Raw genomic sequence first — 20,589 nt, 5'->3', positions numbered from 1 at the left:
CCAGGGCAATAATTCTGAATCTAGTCAATGTAGAGAAGGTAAAAAATATGGTGGGAGAAGTCTGGGCTTCCACTGGAGAGGAAAACTGTGTTCCTGCTTGCCAGCGTTACCTCACAGAGCTTTCTCTCGTGCCCCCCTCGCCCCGTTTTTCCTTCCTCCCCCGCTCCTGTAGCCGTAAGCACTTGGTCATGTCGACGCTGGCAATCGGACTGTCTTGCTGTGAGTGTTTCAGAACTACTTCTGTCATTTCTAGTACGCAGCCTAGGGCCAAAACAGACGAAGCCATTTGAAAGGACGGGGTTCAGAAGGAGGCTGGAATTCCCACCCTGCGGCCCTTGGGAACATGACTTCAGTAACCAGCTCCGAAGCGTTATTTATCGTAATGGCATCTCTTGGTCTGTCCGACTTAGTCAGCTGAGTTCCACGCTGTTTGATGGCAACTAGCTCCTGAAAAAAGAGAAATGGTTTGTTATGATCAGCTGTCAGGAGACACCTGTATTGTTTAATCTGGTTCTTAAAGTTCAAAAATCTTTTTATTCCACATTTCTTAGAGACATTAGGCTAGATCATGTTTGGGCACTCCTAAAGAAAAACCGAATTTTTCAGGCAAATATAACTTCAATGCTGAAGCCTGCTTTCTCAGAGAGTCTCTGTGTGGCCCAATGTGTGTCCGTGGCCAGGGTTTTCTCTGTTATTAAGTCCCGTACGGCACTGTCCCTACAGACCGTGTCTGCTTTGTCCAGTGTTTTGCCTATGTTTTGTCTTAAGGAATTTTTTTATTCTAGCACCTCTTTGTCCTTTATCTTGTTGGTCACTGTAAGCTTCTTGATGCCCACCCATCCACGGACCTTGTGACCTAACTTTCAGCTTGTCTTAAAAATCATTTCAGTTGGTATCTCTCTTCGTTTGAACTCTGATCGCCACTGCTCTCAGCTTGTGACATGATTCTTTTACTGCACGCTGCTTCCAGTCTGTGGTGATGTTAAAACCCCAGTTAATGCCCTGTTTTGGCCCAGTTTCTTTGAAACGCTTCTGATAAATCTCCTTTAACTCATTTTTCATAGAGCCATCAGCAATAATGAGACAACGCAAATGAGTGTATTCCACAGTCTCTTTGCTCCTTGAGACACATCTAATTTGCCTTTTTGGTGTGGATTATAGATCAAGGTGACACCACCGTTTTCTCAACGTAACGAAGATTACCTTTATTAATGCAAGCATACCATACTGTGTAAGCCAGGGAACATAACAAGATACAGTTATGATCTGCTGCATTGTCCTGCTCATCTAATATTACTTGAGTCCAGTTCACACGCATGAAGAAATGCAATAATTATCCCATTCCTCATTGTCTTCTAAAAAACCGTGACTCACGGCATAATTTTACGTAAGCTTTTATGCTACTCCTGATCTTTGTGCATGAACTTTTATAATTGGAGTAACTTGGAACTTGTTCTGCCTTTTGAATGATTTGTTGGTTTTTGACTTCTTTCTTGTTAGCAGCAATGCCGTAAGTTAAAAATTTTTCCCCTAAATCAAATAATGTCATGTGCCTGCTCAGCTTTGTACTTGATCTCCATAGGAATTCCATTTTTCCTCCGTGTGGGAAAATTACTGGTCCAGAGAGCAATCGGGTTTTGATTGGCTGCTGTAAAGCAAACAGCAGTTGTTTCTAAGCTGTTGTCGCTGCTGTTATCGCTGCCCCGGATTAGAACTTGCCTACAGCTTGGAGACGCCGATGGGGATACATCATTCCTTTTATTGAACCTGTGTGAAAACCAAATCCTACTCAGTTATTTAATGGGACATGAAGCCTAGACATGGTTTTCTGTTCTCAAGTGTTGGAATTTAAAATAAGTTAAAACTATTTATTAAATTTATTTGTGTATATTAATTCAGAATTTGTTAAAATACATATAAATAACTTAGGCTGCCACCTGATGTTGTGTCTTTCTCACCTGCGAGGCTGAATGTTCTCCAGAATGCAGAATTAAGCTGAAGGGAAGAGTATGGATTTCCGTACAAACAGAGCATTTCCTCGCGGTTGCACACGGGCCCTGCTCTGTCCACACCAGCATTGGTACACCCTGGGGCTCTGTGAGCCGTGCCGTACCCTAGGTGAGAGAGAGATCCAAACACAGTGAGATTTATTTGTATGCTAATTTGGATATGGATTTGTAGAATATTTTGCCGATTTTTCTAAACCTTAACACACAGTCTTGTGGAACAAGATTGACCCTGAAGCTGCTCTCGACACAGCTGGCACTTTATTTCTCGTTTCAGAATGAGCATAGAGATTAATTTTAAAACTCCCTTCCAGTAGAAGAGAAGGTTTGTGCTGAAAATTGAGGTGCCACTGCCAAAGCAGGAAAGCAACAGTTGGGTGTTTGTAGAGCACCAGCTTGGGCTTACTCCTCGCATAGCTGATTTACATGAGATCCACATCAGCGGTGTTTCTAAACAGGCCTTTGTGTCATGAAACAGGTTCTGTAGGTGAACAGCTTTTGGCTGTTTGGAACATGGATTTAAAAACTTGCTAGAATCTAGAATATTTTAGAAAGAATCCTTTTTAAAGGAAGAAACCAATTTGAATTGATGTACCAGTTTCAGCTGCTGCCTGTTCTGTGTGCCACGCTGCGGTGCCCTGAGTGGTTAAATACATTACTGCTCTCCTCAGTGGGCACTGCAGCTTTGAGTGCGCTTGTTTGGAAATACTTAAACTCTTACAAAATCCCTGCCAGCCCTCGGTGTAAGTGTGCTGGCACTGCATCTCTACCAGGACTCCGAGACTGTTTCTCTGATTGCTCGCGTGTGCGCGTCCATGAAAAGATCCCTGTCTGCCAGCCAGGGGTATGGCCAGCGCGTGTAACGGTGTCCCTACGCGGGGTTCTCCCTGGAGGAAAGCGGTTTAAAACAGGCTTCGAGAACTGATTGCCCTCTGTGGAAACAGGCTGCAGCGATGTGTTGTAATATCCTCTCCACTTCAGCAGACATGACTAAACAGACGTTGTCTGCTCTGAACAATTAAGAGGTTTGCCAGGGTGTGCAGGGCCCCGTGCGAGTTCCAGCTTGTTCCCAGCTGGGAGAGGAGTTTCTCAATTTGTGCAAAAATATTTTAGCTGTTCGTGTTCTCTTCACTTTAGAGTTTACTCAAGAACTTTAACTTTTCAAGGAACACCTTAGTCTTTGCGCAAATAAAATCACTTCCAGTCCTCGGATTTTCCTAGTTTTCCTAGTTCCCTGGAAGCAGTACTTAACAGAGCCCTAAAAGCAGATCTTGCTCTATAGGAAAACAAAGTCAGAAAGCCCAGTGATGATTGCTCATGACCACAACAGTTTTCCTGTCATCATGACTCATAAAAAGAATCTGAGAATCTCTGCTCAGGATTTTGCCTCTTGAATGTAAGGGTAGAGCTCCTGAGTGGTATTCCCAGGGTGCAAGTGGAGCTGAGGACTGATGCTGTGTGACTGACGTCGGGGGAGCTTCGTGCTGTTGAGTTAAATAAGGCAAGGAACCGGGAAGTCACTACTAAAAGCTCAGAGAGAAATAAGATTGGGTTTATCATGCAGAATAGCATGATCGCGGTGGTGTTGGTTCAGTGACAAGTTATTACAGGTGTGGGACAGGACCCATTGCCACCTCTGAAGGTGTGGCTTCCAGCGGGGGAGAGCTGCGCTGGCCCGAGAGCCGTTAGAGCCGTGTATCTGCTGCGGTGGGCTGCCAAGCCGGATACACACGGTCTGTCCTCCCACGCGGACCCGTTTCCTTCAGGCTTCCTACTCTAGTGTCTGCCTCGTGGCTGTTTGGGAACTAGAGAAATTTTCTGAAGCTGGTGAATTTAAGGTATTGAATGCTCTTCAAAGAAACCATCACAGAAAATGAAGCGTACAGATCCAGACCTGAGATACGATTGTTAATGAGTTGGGGTTTTTTTAATCCCTCGGTATTGTCGTTAGTGTTATGGAACTTTTCTTATTGTGGAAATTTGAATTGAGCTGTATTACTGCAAAGACAAAGGAATACGAAAGTTTCCATGAGCAGCTACTTCCTTACCTCACCAAAGTCACCCACAGCAACAGTATTTGGATATCAGACTGGCAGGAAATGACTGCATCAGGCCGGGGCAGCTAATCACTTGGTCTCTCTGAAACCCTTTGAACTAGAAGACACTTCCGTGACTTTCAAAGGAAGAATGATAAAGCATGCTTTTGTAATATGTGTAGATTATTTGCTCTATATTAAAATAATTAAACAGGATTTGGTTAAAAATTTGCTACGTAGATTTTTCAGCTGGAAGTGGAGCTACGCCGTGGTGCGTACTGAGCAGCACATCAGAAGAAGTGCCGTCCCCTCTTTCCCTTGGTAATCCCCTCGCCTTTCCAGTTCGTACGATTCAGTTCACGTGCTAAACCCGTTAGTGGCTTTAATTGTCCAGGATGAATGTAACTAAGTCATCTGAATAACATAATAATGGTGATACAACTTAAATTATAACGCCTAACGGCCAGTTTGTGGACGTGCTACTCCGGGAGCTTGTGAATCCCTTTCCAGAGCTGGTTATTTGCTGGAACACAGAAAGGAAAGACTTTACCAAGCCGTTACAGAAGTGTCTAACACGGTGACCTTTATATGCTGTTTATCCCCTCGATTTCTTGGTAAACCTTTATTTTCAATGCTAAAAACTAGTTTAAATGAAAGTTGAGCAAAATAAATTTTAAAAATATTTTTTCATAAGGGATTTTCTTCTTGGATGCAGTAACTGAAGGGAATTATTGAACTGATGTTTTATCCTAGAGAAAGAAGGAATTGGTTTTAAAAGAAAATTGTTCATTTAGGTGAAATATGTGACTAGGAAGATTCTTCCTGTTTCTTCAAAGCTTGCCTTGTCTGAAGAGTGCACTGATAGAGCACTGATTTATAAAAATCACAATTCTAAATGAGCTTATTCTCTCAGTTATAGCTGTATATAGCTGGAATAATTTATGAAGGTTGGCTGTGCCAAGTTTTGTTGACTACATAGTCTTTATCAGTGGAAGAGACAGCTCATGACTTTGAAGACGAAGGAAAGCTTTCCTTCATCTTCACAGTGAAACTAGACTGTGGGTCGTTATATTAAATGTTGTGCAGAGGAACAACAGAGTAAGCAGTTCCTACCTTTAATATCCTGTTTTAATTCCCCCCAAAATTGAAATTACTGTCTTTAGTGGTTTGAAGCTGTACTCACAAATTCGACTTCAACAGCAAAATTTTATTGTAGCCCATCCCTTGTTTCTTTGATTGTGGAATGTGATTAATTTAGCTTTCAGGAATATCACAGGACAAGTTATCAACTTGTGACCGTACAGATTTGGTTGGGAGTTTATCCCCTGTGGGTAGGTCAGCGTGGGAGAAAGCCCCGAAGTAACGGATAAAACAGATGGATGGACAGCAGGAGCTTTCCGTAACGGCAGAATGACGTGCGGCCCGCAACCTACGGTGGGAGCTGGCTGGAGCTGTGCGGTGAAATAACGTACGAGGAGCACACACGCAGGTTTACAGTTGGAATAACAGACCTAAAGGGTAGGTCGGTGCTTTGGATGGGATCCATGCAGTCAGCATAAAACTAGGGAATTGAAGGCATAAGGGGATGTGGGCCTTAACAAGGACCTCTGGGCAAACAGGACCGTGTTAAAGATGTTTATGGTGTGGTTTAAAATTGCCTTGGTGTGTAGCTCGGAGAAAGGCAGACTCTGGCATCCAGGATGGTCTGAATTACTGAGAGGAGGAAAAAGGAGAGGATTTCAACGGCAGAAATGACTGGTGCTTAGCTAACGCCTCCCTGCTTACAGTTATGAAGAAACCAGACGTCATTTCTGTCTTTTGAAACTCCTTTTCTCTAATGTTGTTGTTTTTGTAGTGTCTTAGACCACAACCTGAGTATGATACAGCTCTAATTCTGATTTGGCTCCTTAGAAAATATTTTCTGTTAATATAATAATAAAAAACAAAATGGGGAAAAGCATCCTTCTCTGATGTGGAGAAAATCAAGACCTCAGCTCTTAGTTACAACAGAATGTTTTTTAATACTGTTACAAAGAGATAGAACTGTTTCAACAGAACAGTAATTCATTTGTTTGTCACAGGGGAAGAGAAATGTTAGAATTATGTAAGAGCTTTTAAAGAAATGTTGTGATAAAGTAGCAGGCGTTCGAAAGGCTCATCCAGGAGAGGTGGTCAGCTTTACAGAAAACAGAACAGCATCACTTTTCTGAGCTGCCAGTGGGGATGCTTTGGAGGGATACTGCTCCCGGGAAAACCGTACTTTGTGTTAGATGGGTTTTGTGGGATGTTTGGGGTTTTTGTCTGGTTTTTTGTTTTTTGGGTTTTTTTTTGCTTGGGTGTGGGGTTTTTTTTGGTTTTTTTGGGTTTTTTGGGGTTTTTGTTTTTTGTTTTTTGTTTTTTTTTTTTTAAGTGTTCTGCATTACACAAGAGGTGAATACAGCACGGGCATTTTGTAAGAATATTCATGGAGTCAAGCAAAGATTATGAGAATGTGGTGTTCAGTCAGAATGGGTAAGGATGGGATTGTGTGTGGAGCTGCAAGCCAGAATGCAGCTTCTGGTGAGCTCCGCACATCACCCGTGTGCAGTCCACACAAGGCAAGAGCCATGTTTAGGGAGCAGGGTCATAAGTTGCCAAAGCAGAGAGATGCTCAAAATAGGTCTTGTAAGGTGTTTGTTTTGCATAAAATAATTTGCCTGCCTGAGTCCCACTTTGTAGCTATTCAACACAATCTCATCTTTCTCAAATTTGGACCCGAATGTTTAAATTAAAACTACGAGAGTGCTCCTCAGATTTTTTTTTTTCCAGTTTTAAAAGAGGAGTTGCAAATAGCTTAACTTTTCAATGATTTATAGAGTACTCTTTGTGTTTTGGTTTATATTAAATCTTCAGTTTTCCCCTGTGCAGTATCTGTAATCACCTGTTAATTTCTTTTTTTTATCAGTTCGGGAAGGAATTGAAGAGCTTTATAAACAGAGTAAAATGAATCATTTTCTTCACTACTGAGAAGAAAACCGGTTTTTGAAGTGTAATATGATCTTAAATGTTTATAAAAGAGTGTGGCCTTGGGTTTGAAAGGTGTCACTGGCAGGATTTTGTCAAACTGCTGCTGGAGCCTGCTCCCCTTGGCGCAGAGGGAAGAGCAGAGCCCGATGCGGTGGCAGCACGGCTTTCTGCGGCAGGTGGCTGCGCCGGGGCCGTCCCCGCTGAATGCTCCTGCGGCCTGCCGGGAGTCACAGCACCGAGGGGATGTGTCCCTGCGGGCCCTGCTGTGTTTTACAATTTTCCGTTTGAATTTAAACACTTAATTGTTCAAAATTATGCAGAACAACCTCGTAAGTGTATTCCAGTCCTTTCTTTGGGTGGTGAAGTGAAAAGAATGGGATATTGAACATAATGTAAATTTAGTGCCGTGAAGAAGCAAAGTATGTTTTCACAGTGCGGGAGACCTGTTGCTTGTTTCAGGGTGAATTTTATGGCAAATCCATTTGACAGCCTTGGTTTCTATTCCCATTTTGAAAACACACTAACTGTATTTGCTGCCCCGCAATCAAACTTTTCGAAGCAGCTTCTTGCTCTGTCGTTCACAGTTGGATGAACGTGTTCTTTCTGCCGTCCCTGTCGATCCCATAAACTCAGTGTAATTGCGATCATTTAATAGACACGAAGATCAAAGCAGTGCCACGTTGGGGGGAAGGAGCGCTCGGAGCCAAAACAGGCTGCTTGGCTTCTGAGCTACTGGAAGCCTGCGCTGTAGCACATCTGCGGTGTGCGCTGCCTTGCAGAGCTCCGTGGCCTGGCGTGCTGCGCGTTCTCTGGTACTGCAGAAACGCTGTGGCGCTGCTTCGCTGGGCTTGACTAGGGTAAGCAGACCTGGAATAAAGTGATTATTTTGTACCAGAGGGGCTGTGTTTATTTCTCCCCTGTTTCAGAGCGCTGGGTTACAAATAGTGAGGTGGGACAGAACGGGTTTGATCTGGAAGCAGGGAGCAGTTTGCTGCGCTCAGACCAGTCACTTGGCCTGGTCGCACCATCTTCCAGCGATTTTGTGCCGTCAGGCTGAACTAAGATTCCTCTCCTGTCAGGAACCTGTTAAACCATTTCTTTCTTACTGCCTCCTGGGAATGAAAAAGAGCAACGGGAGAGCAAGCGGGGCTCCACTTGGTTAAAGCAGGTGTAGCAGGACAGATAAAGAAAGGGAAACAGTGAGAATTAAATAAGAACTAAATAAGGAGAGTTGATAGCTGGGACACAGACGGGTACTCACAAACGATCTGTTGGTCCAACAGATGTTGAAATTATGTGGTCAGAAAATCCAAAGCAATTTTGAAAAGGGTTACAGAATCCTGAGAGTCATGCAGGGCCCTCCTAGCACAAAATCCTGCATCAGAATCCTTGTTTCTTCTGTTGTTTCCGTCTTAACGGAAGTGTTATCATAAAAATAAACCTGACACTTGGCAAGCGTTCAGCTGAACCTGCGTTGGACCTGTAGTTGCCGAATTGTTTCCGCAGTCACTGCCGGGGTTTGTAAGTGAAGCCGGGGCTGCCGCTATGATTTAGGCAATTGTGTGACGTATGGGCACAGCAAGTGTTTGAGTGAGGCAGTGTGCTCGGAGAGGTCTGCTGCTGCTGATGCACCTTGAGCTTTTTCCTCTTAATTTTCTGTCCATTTGGAACAGGAGGGTTTTAGCAGAGCTAAAGCATACACCTCATCTGCCCGTGGTGTTTCTAGAGCATCTTTGCCTTTAGTATCTATGTATTTTACTAGTTGTGCTTGCAATTTTCTGTGTAGTATTTATTTTTGTCCTGTTTGATAAACATGAAAAAAGTGGCAGGCAGGATTTTAATAATAACCAAGGGGGAAACTGGCAAGTAAGATTTTAATATGCTTTTATCTTCTCCAACGTTTTGAACTGTATAACATGAAGTAAATCTGATTATTGCAGTATCATGTATGCATTTCATGCTGGGAACCATCTTCCTTTATTCATTTAGTTGCAGCTGATATCTTCAGAAATTATTTTAGTTTCTAACTGTATGGAAAGCATTCTTTCTGCACAAGAGGAGAAAGTTTTCCTTAACTTCTTGGTGCCGCCTCCACGAGATAGAGATGTTGTGTACACACCACATGTATCTCCATGGAAGCAGTGATGAGATCAGTGAGGTCACTGGATAAATCAAAACTGTAATGATTTAATATTTGATTGCTTTTCAAGTTTTCTATTACTTATGTGTTACATAGAGTGGACTAGAGGAAATATGTTTGTACTACAGATGTGTACAAAATCTGTGTGTAAGGTGACATAACTACGTGTGGGAAATCTGTGTCAGTTTTTTCTGCCAAATCTTATTTTCTGACAATGGGAATTGAGCTGAAAAGAATCCATATTATTTATTTTTGAATTATTTAGAGTAATAAATGCTACATTTGTCTTTGCCAGCTACCCTTTGTGGAGATGGAGTGTGGTTGATTAAACAAGAAAATACCTTAGGCGTAGGGTTGGAATGTGGCTCTCATCTGAGTTAGGTGACCTTCCAATAATACTTTTTGTTAAAGCTATGGGATTCTCCATCTTGTCTGGAAATGGTCTATCCGTCAGTCAAGACAACTGCAAGGATTTCTGCGGACTTTTACTTGGAGAAGTTTAGGGGTTTTTTTGAAATTAAGAGGGAATTTTTTCCAGTTCTGAAGGGCCTTCATAACATTTAGCAGTCTGCCTTTCTCATATGACATGGTTTGCAAGTATTGATCTTAGTTCCTTCCTCCACCCCAAATCTCTCTCCGTTAAAAGAGGCAAGATCCTTCTTCCATCCCAGATCTCTCCATGAAGAGTGGCGAGATGATTGATTCTTCACACAGACTCTGAGAAACCACACCCAGGAATGTGTCCGCTGACTCACCAGCCATGTAGCTACCTTCTGAATTTCTTTTGAATGTAAGGGTTATCCAATTTGTGAGGTGACTAGAACTGTACCTTTATAACTTAGCGTCTTTAAGCTGTTGAAAAAAGACTGGAAGTAGATGAGTCCTCTGTTCCTGTCAGGAGGATGTTGCTCTGCCAACTGCAGAGCCATGTGCAGGCGCTACAAAGAAGTGTTGTGAGGATGGTAATGATAGAGGGCATGTTTATGGGTATGTGATGGGTATGGGCTGATTTGACAAAACTGAGCGGTGGTGGATGCCCCATCCCTGGAAACGTTCCAGGCCAGGTTGGCCGGGGCTCTGAGCAACCTCCTCTGGTTGGAGATGTCCCTGCTCCTGGCAGGGGGGTTGGACTGGGTGGGCTTTAAAAGTCCCTTCCCACCCTAAACCAGTCTGTGATTCTAGAATTATGTTTGGAGCTAAAGTAAAACAGTGGAGCAAGGTTCTTAGCAAGGCTGTGAAATCTCAACAACGTTTAAAACTCAGCTGGACAACCCTGAGCAACCTGATCTGGCTGGCCCTGCTTTGAGTGAAGGAATGGACAAAATGGTTTCCAGAGGGATGTCGAGCTCAGTCTGTGGTTCTGTGACCCCATGTTAGAACACTGACTGTACCTCAGGTATCATGGTTTGTCATTTCTGTATTGTTTCTGAATTGGTTATTTCTGGAATTCTGTCGAATAGCTTGTGTAGTTAAACCCCTGCTCTTTTTTGATCAGTAACTATCAAATGTTTGATTCTGTACGACCCGAAAACTGATTTACAGGTCTTAGACAGCAGTTATGCATCACCGGTGAATTAAAAAGATGTAGTGGAGCATGACAAGCTATTGACTTACAGAAAAGCAAATGAAAGTCTGTGTAGTCAGAACGGCATAGACTCGGATTAATTAAATGGTGTTAATTACTCTGAGAGATCCAATTCTGTATATGATCCAGATTGCCTGCACAAGGCTGTGAAACCCTTGAAAGTAAGTGTGGCTTTGCATCTACATTGTGGGTTTTTTGCAGAATTTAGAAATAATGAATATAGGCTACACATATTGTTATTTTTAGTGTTTAATCTGGGCACATCAAAGGAGGAAGATGATAGAAAGATTTTAATGTATACTTTTATGTAGTGTAATGTTTTCGTTTCAGTCGAAGGGTTTGTATCAGATCTCATCATTACCGTGACGGTATTTACATTCATTGTGGCTCTATTCAAACACATCTTCTCTTGGATAGCTGCCTTTTGCTGGTGGTAAAATGAAGTTTAGGATCCCACACAAAATTAGATAATGGCAATCGTAACACCTGCTTGGGGGGGTGGGGTGGTTGGTTGTTTTCACACTTTTTGTTTTCAAAAAGAGCCTGAGGAAAAAGAAAATAATAGTAGAAACTGTCCTCTTAGTTGTACGTCATTCCAACAGCTCAAGTGCTGTGCCTGAAAAATGGCCTTTGCAGCTCCAAAGTGCTTTCAGAGGGGGAGGGAAATTGATTTTGTATTTGCTTGTTTCTCTGCTTTGTTTTTTTTTTCCCTCGTAAAACAAGAAACAATGGAAGGAAGTGTCTGAGGCGTTCTTAAACCCAAAAACCACTAGTATGCATTTTTTTGTTTCTTTTATTGTATTGTTTCCTTAACTGTTCTTCATGTAAAAAAAAAAACCCTTCTTTTTATGAATATTTTCATATAAGAATCTGATGAATACCTAGGAAAATGGCTATAAAACCAGAAGGCACTAATACTGTCCAGTGCTACTATTTGTATGTTTTCAGTTTATTATTAGAGGATATTTTAAAGGCTTTCTAGTGAAAAGTTTACACTCTAAACAAATACTTTCTGTCCTGTTTGCTTGCCTTTTCCTGTTTTGTTCTTAAATATCTCTCTCAAAGTATTTGGAATCTTCAGGTGCAGGTTCTACAAGATATTTAGAAAACGGTCTGGTTTCAAGTGCAGGAGCCAAGTAAGCCCGTGTGCGAAGGAGCTTGCTGAATTTATGCATTGACCAACCGTTGCAGTAATAGCTCAAACGCGTAGGTAGATCAAACACAGTATAAAGCCCATCTTGGAAGAGGACATTTTCAGAAAAAGACTGTGATCCCTCTATCCCAAGCTCCTAGAACATTAGATGCTGGATAAAAAGGATACAAAAATTGAGTCAAGGGAGAGAAAATCAAATTCAAGACACCTCTAGCTTGATAATATGGAGAGCATCAGAGATAAAAATAAGAGATATCCTGAAAGGTGATGGCAGGATTCTTAAACGTACTGCAGTAGGGTGATTTTGAGAGGAGTAATGTTTGCAGTTTGTGCAAAAAGTACGGCCACTCGTGAGAAGTATTATACATATATTAAAGAGAATTGCACAGAAGAGGAACTCGAAGAAGAATGGTTACTGTTGGTTGAGATCAAAATGAGGATGCCTCGTGACCTCAGCCTAGATTTTAAGCTGTGGTTATGGCTAAAAATACAGAAAGGCTATAAAGGGAAACCAAGCATCAGCCAGGGACACCATCATTGAAAAGAAGTACAGAGTTGACGGACGTGAATTTTATTGCAAGATAGTAAAGCGTTCAGACAGGAAAGGCTGTGAAGGCAGAGACAGAAAAATAGAACTTGTGTAAGTGCTAGGGATGCCAGGAATTTGTCAGCTGTGTCAACGAGCTAGGGTAGGACCATTGCGTACAGGGATCTGGAAAAATTATCCACAATTTTCTCTACCTGCTGTTTAAATAAAGCAGCCTGAAGAAAGAAATGCAGTTTTTATAATACTTGGCTTTGATATTTTTTTAAGGTTAATTTCTTTTTGTACATGTTTAAGTTTGTACTTTCTGTGTCAGCTGAAGTAAGAAGTATTGGATAGTCCATAGTTAATTCTGCAGATTGTAGCCAAACTTGATTTTAGCTGCAGAAAGTTAGAGGCCACTTCTGAAAAAAATTAAGTATATCCTGCTGCAGAAACAGAAATGTGTCGTAGAAGAGCAGTTAGGTGTGGACTGGATGAACAGTTGTTATGGGAGAGCCTCTGCGGCTGTTGTAGGAGCTCTTCCCACTGGGAGCAAGAGTGAATCCTCGTTCAAGTGCATCACCTCGCTTTCTTAGACAGCAGAGAAAATGCGTTACCGTAGAGTGCACTGTGCAGGCTCTGACACGCATCTAGAGTCAATCCTGCACAAAGCTAAACGCTCACCTTAGCACGGGATACTGTTCATGTCGGTTGTTCGTGTAGGGCTTTTTTTCCTGGGGGAGTGGGGGATGTTGAATATGCAAAATGCTTGAAGTGTTTTCAGTTTCAGCAGATGAAGGGCAGTGCTTACGGAGCATCAGGTATCCGAGATGAAAGGAGAGCACTGAACTTTATAATTAACCCTCAGTCTGTACCATGAAGTCTGAAAAAGTTATGTGTTAGAACTTGCAGGCATTTAATGAATTTCAAGTTACAATTTCATTTCTCTTGCCGTTCCTGGAAGATGCAGCCAGTGGACCAAGAAGAACACTGAACAAGTCCCACAGGGAGTGTTAATGCAGCCTGCTATGTCCAGTTAATTTCTAGTGTATTGAGACACACATCTACACGTATTTTGTAAAGTAATTTAGGCTGCCCAAAGTTCTGATGTACTGCCTTTCTGGTACAGCATAGCACAAAACCATGTTTAAGCTAATACCTGTGAAAAAGCTCACATTTTATAGCTATAAAATAATGTAGTTGCTTTAAATTTAAACATATGTTTGAATGCATTCTTTTTTCATTTGTTTAGATTTCCTGAGTACGCTGCTAAATCAAAGGCTAAGATCTATGATAAGCCGCAATTGATCTGGGAAGCCGTGTGTTCTCATGTCAGACTCGGCTGTGCTGTTTGATGTATGTAATGTCTAATTTTCTGCCCTTGCCTCTGCCTGTACAATGTTACTCTTTACTTATTCTTCACCATATTTGGAGCATTTATAGCAGAGTAAAGACTGTGATTTGCATCATAAAACTATTCCAGGTTTTTCTAAGCAGAGTGCTTTGGTACACGTGTATGTAAATTCAACTCAGTTGTGTGTAGAAAATAGCATTTGTGGGGGTGGGTTGGTTGGTTTGTCTCTCTTAACGAGGTAGCTGGTTTTGTGGCAAATCCTGCTAGGTCCATGCTGGCAAGAGACTTCTAAGAATCCCCTAAGGGTAAATTGATTTTTTGCAAGTTTATTTGTAAGATAAACAGTAGTTATCTCTTTGAATTACGTATGTGAATTCTGAGATGCAAAACCGCTGCCTGCTTCGGTAGGTGAGCACCGGTTTTGGAGCCGTCGCCGAGGAAGTTAAACTCCAGGTACCAGGCGTCATTGCTGTAAGAAGGAAATGCAGAACTCTCTTCAGCAGGAGTTCTTGAACATGCAGTCTGGAACTGTGTAAAATCAGTCGCTGGGAACTTGTGAACAGTTCAGTTAATACACAGAGGGCTTTTTTCCCATACTTCCTATTAGGTAAGAAAATACTACTCGTCATTTCAAGAAAACAAGTGCAGGGATTCCTCTCTCATCCTGAGTAGACATAATTTGCATCTGAAATTTAAGAATCTCTACAAAGAAGTTTGACTATAAAAGCATGTATTTGAAGAAGCAGGTGCATTCAGATAATCTGTCCAGATTTGTACAGACTGGGTTGCTTTTGACAGCTGGTTTATTATCTTCTGATTTTATGACTTCTCCTGCCATTGCCTGTGGCTGGATTTCGGTTGGAGTCACCCAGGTGTGCTGCAGGACAGAAGAGAAGTGAAAACCCAAATTTACAGCTTGGTCTGGATATCAGATTCCTGGTGTGACAGTCATTTTACAGGCTGTCTTTCATGGCTTTCTGGATTCGTGATTTCTACTCTGACAAGTTGCGGTCTTTTGAAAAAATAACTAAAGTTTGTGTACTCACACTCTGTGTAATTAACATGGCTTGTCGTGGGAAGTTGTGTTGCTATGAACTACGAGCCTATGCTGTGTTAGAGTTCAGCTATCAGTATCGACATTTAACACAACTTACTGTGCGCGGTATTGCGTAGCTTGGTTTTTTTAGGTTAGCATGCAATTGTGAACTTTGTAGTGAATTTTCCCCTCTTGTTTCATGTTCTCTCCCCTCTCCATGGGATTTATTAAGGTACTACTACTTAGTTCTTTATAAACCTCAGTAGGATTCAGCACGCGGTGCTGTGGCTGTGCTGCCCTGACGATTAGAGGAAGCATAAACTGCCTGTTCTTCTGGAAGTAAAATAATAGCGTACTTCTCAAACGTTTAAAAATAATCTTCCTCAGTCCAGGATGTTTGCACAGTAGCTAAATACCTGTGAACCTCAGTTTCAGTCTTTTTTGCTTTAGATAGGAGAGAATTCCATTGCCATTCCTTTCTCCAGGCTGTCAGCAGTGCTCCCTGCCTCACCTGGTAGGCCCTGCTGCGGGCTGCGCGGGGAGCCTGGGCTGTCAGGCCTGGAGGTACGTGAGGGCCGCTGCGGGTTGCTTGGCCTCCACGATTGAGGCCAGATACAGAGAAATGCTTTCTTCCCTTTGGTTTCGACAAAAATCACAGCGCAGTTGGAGCGGCTGCGTGTGGGGTGTTAGAGTAACGCATGCGTCGCACGTTGGCTGCACAAAGCGAAGAGGCTCTCCCGGCTTTACGGGAACCGGGGAACAGCTAGCCAGTTCCTGGATGGAGGTATTCTCGTATCACAGGATCGCTGATGTGACTGGCGCCCCTGCCAGCCGTTCTCTGTAAAAACAACCAAACAAAGCGCAGAGTGTGTTTGCCTCCTCACCCACGCTGCTCGGATCAGAACGTGATGGGAACGCCCGGCGCAGGGCAGCTGGCCACACTCCCGGTGTATCTGTTTAGTAGATAAAGATGATTTTTTTTTTTTTTAATTTTTTTTTAGGGCTGTTGGTTGGCTTCTTTCACTTCTGCCTTTAAAATACAACTTGTGGTGTATTTAAAAAAAAAATATTTGTTGTGCTGCTTTGGCACAGAGGTGTGTTTGTGGGGTTACGGTCTATGGGCTTTGTTTTCAAAAAGGAGAGTGGGCTAGACAAAGATGGACTATCGGTCTGAACTTTGGATTTCTTGCTTTTTGCCAGCTTGAATCATACCATAACCTCTATTTAAAGATTTTGGGTTTTGTATTTATTTTCCACATCCTTGACCCTGACTGGCGAGCTGGACATTTGTGTTTGCCTTGGCAAGCTCTGAGCTGCTCATCTAGGGCAGGATGAAAACTCTTTTTTCCTTTTGTAAACAAACTGTTCCTTCAGTATTTTCCATCAGGATTTACACCACCATTTTGCAGCGCTTCTAGGAATTGAGAAAATCCTGCCGTTCAGAGTTTTCATTTTACACAGCTTGTAGCGCTGCATAGAAATGGTTGGGTTTGTTTTAGAGCTTGGATTTGAAGAGCTTTTTTCAAAAGTTTTCAAATTCCAGAAATACTGCGTTTTGTCTTGAAGGGGTTTATTAAAGCTGCCGGTCAATACTCACTGCTGCCTCTCTAGGAACGGGGTTGTTTGTGGTTTTGGTTTGTCTAACGTTTGTGCATGTGTGTTAGACGAGGCAGCTGTGAGCACTGCCCGTCGCGCTGGACACCGTATACCTGTAAAATGCTCTTTTGTGCCCTGAGGGATTTACAGTCTCCATAACTGTGCGCGTTCTGTATTGCTTTGGGTAGATTTATTTTAATGGTCAAGTGTAAAATGAGAATAACGTACACACTGGTTATGTTTTGGAACAAATGAGCTGAATTTCATTTTGCAGAGGGACAAAGGACGGATGTTGCTCCTTGTCTGTTGGGTTGTTTGCAGTGAGGGCTCATGGTTTGGAGTGCCGTGTGCCACAGAAATGGAGTTCTTGTTCTTGTCATGAAAGACTTGTCGTGGTACGCCAGCAGTGTTGCTGCTAGTTTAGGTGGGTTTGAAATGCTCTAGGTTGGAGATGAAGTTTTGTGTCTTACAAAATTGAGATTATGATGTTGTTTAGATCCAACTCAAAGCTGCGTACCCATGTTAGTCCTGGTCCCGAGCTACTGCAGACCCTGCCCGCTGGAAGGAGGGTACTTGCCGTGAGCTAAACTTCCAAAAAAATCGTAAAAAGCCTTTTAAGAGCACTCAGGTTTCTCTGGAAGAAAAAGCTTGCAGCGTATATTCAGAATATGTTCTGTCCCCCTCCCTCCCCAGCAGTAAATAGCTGTGCTTGCAAGTCCCTGTATTTTTCCTCTGATGATGTGTTCTGCTCCCTGAGACGAATCCGTAACGCTCATCACAGTATGGTCACAAGGATACCCGATCCCTTGATGTTCTGTGAAAATACTCACTTTTTGTCCCAGTCTACAAAGGCTTACTGAACACGGGCAAGGAGCAAAGTACAAGTCCAATTATATTGTACTGCAGAAAAAATCCATGCAGTTTGTAAATTTCTTTGAACAACAGGACAGTACAAATTTCCAGGTAACTCATTGTCTTTATGCTGCTATTTATGAGATCTAATATTCGGGTGCAAAATGAAGTCTTGGAGAACAATTCTTCATTATTGTCTTGAAAAATTTCTGCAGTGTTTAGTAAAATATGCTATTTATTATAAGTTATAATAAATGTCTGGGGTTTGGTCTAGGGCTTGCTGTAAATGATAATAAATAGCAAATAACCAAACTGACAGTTCAGGACCAACTGTTGAAAAGTGTCTGTTGACAAGTACCCCCAAAATCATAAATAATGAATGGTGTGTAGGTTGTTAACGGAAAAATACTGAATTTTATGTACAGCTCCATTGGTGCTAGTCAACAGTCCATAAATGTTATGTATTTCTCCTTTTAAATAGAACTACTAATTGTACAAAGATACATTAAAAACATATTTGAACTCCACAGACTGAAAAGACACTTCCCTTTCTGTTGCAGATCTGGGACATGAGTGATGACGAAACAGTCTGAAGATCGGCTGAGCAGGGTGGAAGATGACCTACTTTGGACGGCGGCGCCGCCTTTGAGCTGCGATTTGACAAGTTAATGATTGCTCACCCATTCCGACTGCTACAAATGCAAACAAGTGTAATCAACATTTTGACATTAATATCTTCACCTTAAAAGCAGTCTGTTGTGGATATAACTCTCCACATTTTCATTTTTATTATGTAAATAACTAAAGCAATGTTATGATATTTAAAACTCGTCTTCCTCTTTTTTTTTTTTTTTTGTTTCTAAATATGGCTAACATATAAAATATGCTGCTTAAGTGAACTTTGATGTTTTATTTGTGCCTCTTTTTATTTTGCCTGTCAATGGGCGTGTCCAAGCAGCATGTCTAAATGTCTTTTTCCATATTTCCCAGATTTGTGCCGCTTTAGTTGGAATGTATTGTTCAGATTGAGAATGTTCTGCTGTTGGGAGTTAAACTGCATTTTAGAGGAAAGCAGGAGTAGGTAAGAACGTACACCTGCTGCCTGCACCACGTTGCTTGCTTTTCCAAGTACACATTGGTAGTACAATCGATTTGCCTTGCCTGTGTGGATGGAGGTGTTACTCTCTGTGAAGATCCCATAATTTCATGCTATGGAAAAAGCATGGTTTGATTTATTTTTAGACAGGAAAGACCAAAATGCATTGGTATCGTGATGAGGCTCCCCTGAAGTTTAGAGAAGGCTCTGTTGTATAGTCAAAATTGCTTTAGGGCGGGTGGAGCGTTGATTCAGTCAAAACTTGTAGAGGAAGGCTAAACTGCAATAAGAAATTGGTTCTCTGACGTTGCTGTGCTTGGATGCTGCCGTGCAGTACTTTACAGGTGTTAAAAACCAGCAATGCTGATTTTCATTTTTGCTGGATTTTAAGTCTTTCAATTTTTGCAGCATCAGCAGTTACTTCAGAGATTACGGCTGAGCACAAACGTAGTTTGAGAATCCTTGAGTTTAAAAGATAACAAGAAAAAAAGATTTGTAAAATATCAAAGTACATTACTACAGAATTGAAAGTGAATCTATTGTTTTTTATCTTGGAATAGGTTTTAGAAGTATATTTGAAATCTCTTTTATGGCTTTATATCGTGGGGGTTACAGACTAACTCGCTCAGAAAAAATGCCAATCACTAGTAGGCTTTACTTCCCACGTATGTTATGAAAATTAGTTGGTTAATCCAAATATTTTAGTTCCTTCCTTAACATAAGCTCTGAATATTGGTGTAGATAATGTCACAGCTTTTCTCTTGTGCCACATCCAAAGAAGTTCTGTCAGGTCAAATTTCCCTTATTCTAATCATAAAAGATTTATTGAAACATGCTGAGGTTTGTGTCAAGTGTCTAAAATTGTGATTATTTCTGTTTCTTTTAACTCTCATATTTATTATATTTATGTGATTTCTTAAGTAGCCTGAAGGGAATGTCTTGCTTAGCTGACTTCATTGTAATATAAAAATATCTATGAATGAAATATATTTTTTGAAAGACTGGTAATTATAGGAAACTGATCTGTTGGTGGTCAGGCAATGAACAATAGGATGGATACATGCCCTGTCCATTTTAAAGCCGTTCGTTAATGTACATAATTACTTACAAACGCAAATGACTCCCATTTTGTTGGCCGTGCTGTAGTCCAAACGGAATCACGAGTCAAGACCAGGGCAGCCTGAAGGGAATGACCTGCAGTTTTGTCTTTTGGAGCTGCTGACTGTGAGGTGTGAAAGTCTCGTTGCAGTTTTTGGTTATCTAAAACTGGAAAGCTAGACATCTTTCTGAAATCTGGTAAACATTAATAATTATTTTAGATATCTGAAACTCTGCTGATCCTGTTAGAGTTCCATTGCAGCTTTTACATTGAAAGTATCTGTTAACTGCAGAAGATCCACAGGTTCAGAACTCAGGGTTAATGCAATGTTTCCTTACCTCTGAAATTTCAGTAACGTGGAACTCTCGCAGGCTGAGCTGTTTCCTGCACATATGCTTCCCAGATGTCTCTGGTGCTCAGAAACACTGCAGTTTGACTTGGAATAACTTCCGTTGTCTAACTATAATGTTGTTTTCTTTCTCCTTGCAGACCAGAATTGTTCTTATTTTGCTTTTACTCAATTTCTAGGCATTTACTGAGTGAGAAATCATGAGAATGGGTTCAAATAAATGAATGCATGTTCAAATACTATTAACAGTTAAACACATTTATTTACTGGCTTGTATGCACTTCACGGCAGAATTTCGACACAATCTTCAGCTCCAGTTGATGCTGTTTAATGGAAGAAGCGAAACTTTACCTTTCTTCATGAAGGAGGTAGGATTTAAATTTTATTTGTGCTACCATGAACTCCTAGGCATCAATGAAGAGCCCATACTCATACTTTGATTGTAGAAACCAACAGCTGCCATGACTTCTCAGGTATAAACCAAATCCGTTGGTAAAAGGGAATAAGCAGCCTCGGAGGAACCAGCTCTTCCTCCTGAAGTGTCTAACAGAAATGTAATGGCGTTATACGGTAGTGTGGGTGGGACCGTATCTGGCAGAAGGCAACTATTACGCCACATATCACATCTGGGGACACAGAATAGTGTTAGAAGACACAGATGTCAGTGGAGAGCTGTTGACATTTTTGTGCTTGAGGATGGAATGGAGAATGGAATGATAGCCTCTGTTTTGCTTTCACACTTCAACTGACTAGAA

General features: G+C 41.6%; 1 protein-coding gene across 2 annotated transcripts in view; it reads left to right on the top strand.

The window, feature by feature from the left end:
- The window catches only part of ATG7 (autophagy related 7), a 103,748-nt gene extending 83,672 nt beyond the window's left edge, over positions 1–20,076 (top strand). For both annotated transcript variants that reach the window (XM_086755704.1, XM_086755707.1), the window contains one exon: positions 17,851–20,076. In XM_086755704.1, coding sequence (XP_086611830.1) covers positions 17,851–17,883 — 33 coding nt within the window. In that variant the 3' untranslated portion in view covers positions 17,884–20,076. The remainder of the gene's footprint in view (positions 1–17,850) is intronic.
- The last annotated feature ends 513 nt before the right edge of the window (positions 20,077–20,589 follow it).

This window comes from Chlamydotis macqueenii, chromosome 10 (genome assembly GCF_036417535.1).
Source record: "Chlamydotis macqueenii isolate bChlMac1 chromosome 10, bChlMac1.mat, whole genome shotgun sequence".
NCBI lineage: Eukaryota > Metazoa > Chordata > Aves > Otidiformes > Otididae > Chlamydotis > Chlamydotis macqueenii.
This window is presented reverse-complemented; position numbering and strand designations above follow the sequence as displayed.